At 43.7% G+C, this 7,748-nt stretch overlaps 1 protein-coding gene across 1 annotated transcript in view; it reads left to right on the top strand.

Annotated features, from left to right (window-relative positions):
* PIAS2 (protein inhibitor of activated STAT, 2) overlaps positions 1-2,936 on the top strand; it is a gene marked incomplete at its 5' end in the record, with an annotated part of 11,416 nt that extends 8,480 nt beyond the window's left edge. The window contains 2 exons of the mRNA XM_009083095.1: positions 1,424-1,461; positions 2,754-2,936. Of these exons, the coding sequence (XP_009081343.1) occupies positions 1,424-1,461; positions 2,754-2,936 (221 nt within the window). The remainder of the gene's footprint in view (positions 1-1,423; positions 1,462-2,753) is intronic.
* Between the last annotated feature and the right edge of the window lie 4,812 nt (positions 2,937-7,748).

Below are 7,748 nucleotides of genomic sequence, written 5' to 3'. Positions count from 1 at the left end.
TAGATACTCTGCTAGCTGATTGTCGTGGTGCTCTGTCTAGACTGTATGAAAAAGGCTAAGGTGAGCTACAATCTGTGAGCTGACCTCTATTGACTTTCTTTACCTAGACATACCCTAAATGCCTATGATGTATTCTTCAACACTGCTGCTAAATATCAGACAAAAGGTGGGGATACTGATTGTTTTCTATCCTGGCTCCTTGAAAAGAACACTGTTTATAGGGACTCTGGGGGTTCTCTTGGCCGGCTGTAACAAACCCAGAGCCCAGGAAGTGGTGACTTGTGGTGACAGGTGTCACTTTGGCCTCCTGTATTTCCCGTTTCCCCACTCCATTGCCTGTCTCCATTCCTCCCCTGCAACATCTCTGGGTTTTTTCCTCTTCTTTCAGCACCAGTTTGGCAATGAGATGGATATCATTCCCCTTGTTTCTCTGTCCATTTTGGCTCCCCTACTGCTCCCTCCCTCCACTTCTCCCTTGTTAAGAAATCAGTTGTCTTCCCAAATTGGACAGGAGAGTAAGCTGAGAGAACTGAAATCTAGAACTCTTGTCCATCTCTATTGACTTAAGTTCTAGAACATGCACAAACAAAAGAAGCTGTCAATTCTGTAAATGCAGCTGAGCTTTAAATCTCCTTAAAACTTCCTCTAACGGAGAAGAGGAGATGTCACTGGCCGGAACAGAGTTTGAGGTGAAGGGAGAGGGAGGGAGTAAGTATACCATTTCTTTCTGTTGGCATGGCAAACACAAGGCCAATATTTAGAAACAAAACAAAAATGTGGTAATTTCTCATTGACTTCATAATTCTAAACACCTTGTCCTAAATGCTTACACGCTAATAGTGTATAAGATGGACACTAGTTGTCACTGCTCTTAGAGGATATACCTTGAACTACTTGTAGTTTCCTCTTCTTCATTCCTTTTATTTGTCTAGACACAAAACGGGGATGATATTAGAAATGTTTCCTTATTGGCTGCCCGTGGGTGGAGGAAGAGACCTGCTGCTTGTTTTTGGACTTGTGCATGTTGTGACTTTACTTCATTCCAGCATCTTTAATGTGATGACACTCTTCATGTCCCAGTTTGGCCAAGTCAGGTACAATATGCAGTGAAACTTGCATTATGAACCAACAGCTCCAAATGGCAACCTCCATCTAAGCAACCACATTGAACCATCCTGCAATAGCCAGTGAATAATACATCATTATGTCATCCTCATTCTTAAAAAGAGCCACTTGTACTAGATAACTCGTTTTGCTGCTGCCTGAAGTAGTCGTTGAAGTGGTGTCACAGTGGTATATTCCATTTAAAAACTATATCAATTACAAAATCTGTTCTACAACCACAAAAAAAAAAGTTCCTTAAATTAGTTGTGTATGAATAAAAAGAAGACTTGTCAGTTTATTATCTTTCTCTTCTTCCTAGGTCTGGATTTTCTTTCGCTAATCCCAGTTGATTCACAGGTATGTTTCTGAACTGCTGTGGGGTTAATTTCCAAGTCCATTTTTTGTGGCATTCTGCTCCAGTAATTATCAGGGTGCTGTCATCATCAAAACCACGTTTGCAGTCCACTTGCTTAGACCTAACCGTAGACCGGGAAAATCCATTTTCCCAGCAAGAAGTGGTAATGAAGATGCATTAAGGAGGATTCAGTTTAGCCTTACTGTGATAAGTCCAGGCGTGGAAACTCCTGGCTGGTAGTTTGCCTTTCTAAAGCAGGTACTTGCCCAACACTAACTTGAATACTCCCAGGGTTCTGAGGCACTGGCACAGGTTGCCAAGAGAAGCTGTGGCTGCCCCATCCCTGGAGTGTTCAAGGCTAGGTTGGCTAGGGCTTGGAGCACCTTGGTCTAGTGGAAGATGTCCCTGCCCATCGCAGTCAGGGTGGGAGCAAATGTTTTTTAAGGTCCCTTTGAACCCAAACCATTCTGTGATTCTATGACGTTGCAGGTATATACTGTGAAAATGTTGATCAGTACACATGCTGCCCTTTGAGGAGATGAAATTATTCTACCCTCCACTGAAGGAGCAAAAAGCACTCTGCTGCTGTTTGTGATGAAAGGAGCCTGAAATAGGCAGTTGTGCCCAGCAGCTGTGGGCAGTGAATGTTCTCCAAATGCTGAGGCTTTTTTGGATGGGTTTTTTGTGGTCATCATGTGGATATGATAGTGTTCTTAATGTGCTAGTAAATGCTCAAGCTAATAAAAAAAAATTCCAGTACCTAAAGGGGGTCCATGAGAACTGGAGAGGGACTTCAAACAAGGGCCTGGAGTGCCAGGACAAGAGGGAATGGCCACAAGCTGAAGGAGAGCAGGGTTAGATTAGATACAAGGAAGAAGTTCTTCCCTGTGATGGTGGTGAGGCACTGTCACAGGGTGACTAGAGAAGCTGTGACTTGCCCCATCCCTGAAAGTGTTCAAGGTCAGGTTGGACAGGGCTAGGAGAAACCTAGTCTACTGGAAGGTGTCCCTGTGCCTGGCGGTGGCATTGAAACTGAATGAGCTTTAAGGTCCCTTCCAAACCATTCTGGGATTCTCTGAAGAACTAAGAGGGGAGGATGAGGGAGAAGGGCTTGTGGCTGCTATCTCTGCTTGCTTACTTGCTGGTTTGCAGAACTCTGGTTCTTGCTGTGCATGCATGAACAAGGGTCTGTTAGTAATGTGTTTTGCATTTGTTGTAGGGAAGATGTATCTTCAGAGCATACATTTCCCTTGTGCAGTTAGTCTCTTCATTCTTCATTGTTTGTTTCAAGCAGTACTGTCCTCCTATGTTTTTGGATAGTCTCACCTCATCCTTAACAAGCAGCATGCCTGGCAGTATCATCACCTCAACCAGCCACCACGAGAGCAGCACACACGTTAGCTCCTCAAGCAGGGGCGAGGCCGGAGTGATAACCAGCAGCAGCGGCAGTGTTCCCGACATCATCTCCCTAGACTGACACCTGGGGCAGCATGCGGCTCCCGCAGACATTGCACAGAGCTGCTGCTCCTCTCTCTCTGCAACTTCAGCATCTTGGAGGTCATTCTGATATTTATTGAAAGGATTTACCTTCTGGAGAGTAAAGTAAACTTTCTAATAATACTAGTCCTAGTAAACTAGGACCAGAAGTGATAGGTTGTTTTTATCCTGCTTGTTGCATAGGTGGTATAGACAAGGCCCTTTCAGAACGTGTGTTTTATGCTTTTGTATTTTATGGGGATATAAACCTTTTGTTGCTGCGTGGATTCCATGAATGGTTTTAAATTTTGTTGTAGAGCACAGCAATAATGTAAAAAAAAATTTTTAAATAACAGGAAAGCACTTAGTCACTCTAGAACAACAACCTGGACAGATGTGCAAAAGTACATGAATTGGTAAATTTTTAGTATTTTAAGTGATGCCTGTAATAGAGTTCATTAAGATATTAAGAAAATGAAGCTTTGATATAGCCATGACTTGTGTTGTATGTGTCTTGCTCCCCACCTCCCCTTACCTAGGGACGTAGGGGAAGCCTCTGTAGATGAGATTGGGTTTTTTCCTAATTTCATGTTTTTCATAAATGCAACAACATCCTAAGCTGTGACTTCTTCCTCTATTTGTTCTTTGGGCTGGGAAGGAGACAGACTATGCAAACTCTGCATCACAATCTCTGTCCTGCCATGTCAGAATTGGGACACTTCCCCACCACCAAAAACTCCAAACTATGCAGTTGAATGTACAGCTGAATTTTTCATTTTATAACTTTAAGAGGTGATGGATAAACAGCCTTTAAACTCAAATTTAGGTTATGATGTCCTTGTGTCCCTCTTTCCAGCTGTCACCCCTCACCAGATGACCAAGTGAAGTGTGTGCTTTCTGTGGCAGCTGTAAGGAGACAAAATGGGAATTACTTTCTCCAGTGCTTCTCCAGTGCAGGATTATTTTCTAGGATTTCTTGCTTATAGTTTGCCACTTCTGTAACTCCCATATTCCATGTGGAAATACTGTACATGGACTGTAGGGTAGGCTTGGCTTTTTGGAAGATAGAAGCCATAGCTGCACAGTGTTCCCAGCTAACTGGAATTACATGTTTAGGGCTTAATGGTGCTTGTCCAACATTCTAATAAACATTCACATGTATGCTGAAATTCACAGAGGAAATCATTACACCAGGTTAACATATGAAATCTCTGAAATCCAAGGCAAATACTGTCTTTCCTGGAGACAGGAAAATGCTGATGTCCAGAGTGAATCAGGATTTACTAGAGAAGATGGACATGGGCCTGACTGCATGGCAGAAACTCTGTAGCCCTGCAGCCAGGAAATATGATTCACATATCAGCTATGTATCACTTGCCTCTTTCACAAAGATTTTTTTTCCAGTATCTGAAGGGGCCTGCAGGGAAGCCAGAGAGGGACTCTTTGTTAGGAACTGCAATGGGTACAAATTGAGAGTGGGGAAATTTAGGTTAGATATTAGGAAGAAATTATTTAGTGTGAGGGTGGTGAGACACTGGAACAGGTTGCCCAGGTAAGTAGTAGAAGCCCCAGCCCTGGCAGTGTTCAAAGCCTTGGATGAAGCCTTGAGCAACCTGGTCTAGTGAAAGGTGTCCCTGCCCATGGCAGGGGGAGGTAAGACTAGATGATCTCTAAGGTCCATTGCAACCCCTAAAATTCTATGATCTCCTGGCCTCCTCATTGTGGCTTTTCTACTTCAAAGGGAACAGCTTCCTCCTGTTTTACTCCTGTGATGCTTTGTTTGTATCTGGCGTGTCTCCTCTCACACCTCTGGGGATAACCTCAGCAGTACTGTATATGGAAGAGGCTACAGACTAGGAAAACCAAGTCATTTCCATAGAGCTGGAATAATGGTATTATCTATGTATGCTGACATAGAAGCTTTTCCAAGTATTGTGTTTCTGTTGAGTAACTGTATTTGAGATTATTCCTTCCCTAATGACCAGCTTTCACTTTTTTCCCTAATTTTATGTTCCCTTTTTTCTTTTTAGTCAGATGTCTGGTGCTTTTTACCTTCCATTACTGTTACAGTATTTGAATGAAGTACATGGATGAGAAATACTGAAGCAGAATGTTTTGTAACTCGTCTGTCCTGTACGCCTACCTTTTAATGCTGCATTATTGTTCCTCATTGCCTTTTTTGTATGATCTTTCTCAGTAGTCTTCAGTTCACATGTTGGTCTTAATAGTGCATCCAGTCTTCTCTTTTCCTTATCTGTGTAATTTTTTGTACCTGTTAAGGATCAGTTTTTAGCATGATTTTTTTCCAATAAAATAATGCTTCTCATGAAGTTTTCTCCTAATGGCCTGTAACAGATCAGTGCTTTCTGCATCACCATTGCATGGTGACTTGACCTATAAATAGCGTGGAGAAAGGTTCCAGAGTCATTCTGAATAAAGTATTTAAAAGTGCCCTCTGTTGCTGAAGATGCTGTTTGTACTCTTAATGTCAAACTCAAGTGTGACTCCGAGAAGTGAAGTGAGTGCAGCAGCAACAATTCAGGTATTTCCTGAATAGGAAAAGAGCGTGACAGCAGGACCAGGACAGTGACCATGACCCTGTGCTGGGCACTGGGTCAGGCACCTTGAGTCCTGGGGTCAGTTCTGGATCCCTTACAACAGGAAAGACATTGAGGTGCTGGAGCATGTCCAGAGAAGGGGGGAAGGGTCTGGAGCACAAGTCTAAAGAGGAGCATCTGAGGGAGCTGGGGGTGCTCAGCCTAGATAAAAAGAGGCTCGGGGTGGGAGGGGACATTCACACTCTACAATGACAAGAGGGTGTAGCTAGGTTGGGGTTGGTCTCTTCTTCCAGGGAACAAGTGAAAGGATCAGAGGAAATGGCCTCAAGTTATGCCAGTGGAGGTTTAGATTGGATATTAGGGAAAATTTCTTCATTGAAGGAGTGATTAAGCATTGGAATGGGCTACCCATGGAAGTGGTGAAATCACCACCTCTATCAGTGTTCAAGAAACAACTGGATGTAGCACTCAGTGCTCTGGTTTAGTTGATAAGGTGGTGACTGGTCACAGGTTGGACTTGATGATCTTAGAGGTCATTTCCAACCTAACTGATTATGTGATTCCAATGTTAGCAGGGATTTTCTGTACCTGCTTTAAATCTAGGTGGTAAAAACCAAAAAGCTTACCAGGAACTGCCAGGCTTTTGCCATGAGTCTGCCAAGAGTACAGATGATCCCAGTTTGGAAATGAAAGAACGCATCTTTTGTCTGAGAGAACAAAACCTGGCAGTTGAACAAGAATTTCTGCAAAGCAGTGGTAAAGGGAGAAGTTTCCTAGGTTAAAACCAGTTCTGGATTAGGCAAACTGTGAAAATCACCATTAGTCCTAGGCAACTGATTTTAAATTTTTTTTTAATACTAATTTTTTTACACAAGCAGGGGTGACCACAGACCAGATACAGCCAAGTCAAATTAGCATGACACTTTTTTTATTTTTTTGTTTTCAGTAGGTGATGGTGCCATCACTATGCTCATTAACAAAGTGCGTTACTCAAATGTGTTACTCAAATGTGACAGGCTAAAAAGTGTCCATTTTCCTCCTGGTTTTAGAAGGATACAGGATCCAGACAAAACTGGGCAGCACATCACACACACCATGAAACAGAAGTGATTATAACTTATCTAGGAAGTTATCCTGAGGTGGAAGACCCTTCTTCAAGCTTTTGCCTTTACATGTTTCAGCTACAACTTGCAAGGATGAGAATTTGCGTCACAAGGATTTCCAGGCAAAATCTGCCAGGGATAAAAGACACACTGGAAAAACCTGTCTGCTAGTGTTGGATGGCAAGTTGGCAATAAAACCTAGATGGAAGGAAAAAAATCAAAATTAAGGGATGAGCCAGCTACAGGGAAAAATAAAACTGACTTATTGCTAACTTCTGCATAGACAAAACCCTACACACTCCTTCCGACTGTAGTTAGGGAACTGTGCTTTCCAGTTTATTCTTTCAAGCAGGTGAGGCCAACTCCGGTGAACTGCAGAAAGATCTCATGTGACCAAGTAAATTGGCAATAAGGCAAACTGATGCTGAGGGTCCCAGAGCTGGATGCAGCACTTCAGGTGGGAGTACTGCATCCAGCTCTTCCCAAAGACTTTGCAGCACTGATCTAAACAACTTAAGAACAGAGCTATCATGGTTTCTTGGAAAAGAATATGAAAACACACTTAGGTATCTACCTGTTGCAACTCTGTTGTGACAAAGTTAGTTTTACAGTTGGACTTGAGTCTTTTCTTTGAGACTTAAGTCTCTTCTTCTGAGACTTACGGGTCTTTTCCAATTTAAATGATTCTGTGGTTGGGCAATCCCAAGTACAAGTACAGGCCGGGTGGAAAATGAGAGCAGCCCTGGGGAGAAAGACTTGGGGGCGTTGGTGGATGTGAAGCTCAACAAGTCCCAGCCATTGCACTGGCAGCCCAGAAATCCCCTGTGTCCTGGGCTCATCCCCAGCAGTGTGGGCAGCAGGTGAGATGGATTCTGCCCCTCTGCTCCGCTCAGGTGAGGCCTCTGGGCCCCCCAGCATCAGAAGGGCTTGAAGCTGCCGGAGCAAGTCCAGAGGAGGCCACAGAGGTGCTCCAAGGGAGCTATGGAGACAGGCTAAGAGCTGGGGATGTTCAGCCTGGAGAAGAGAAGGCTTCAGGGAGACCTTAGAGCCCCTTCCAGTGCCTGTAGGGGCTCAGAGAAGCTGTGGCTGCCCCATCCCTGGAAACGCTTGAGGTTTGAACAGGGATTGGAGCAACCTTGTCTAGTGGAAGGT

The sequence above is a fragment of the Acanthisitta chloris genome, unplaced genomic scaffold, assembly GCF_000695815.1.
Source record: "Acanthisitta chloris isolate BGI_N310 unplaced genomic scaffold, ASM69581v1 scaffold26119, whole genome shotgun sequence".
NCBI lineage: Eukaryota > Metazoa > Chordata > Aves > Passeriformes > Acanthisittidae > Acanthisitta > Acanthisitta chloris.
Note: the sequence above shows the minus strand (reverse complement) of the source record. Positions and strands in the feature narration are given on the sequence as shown.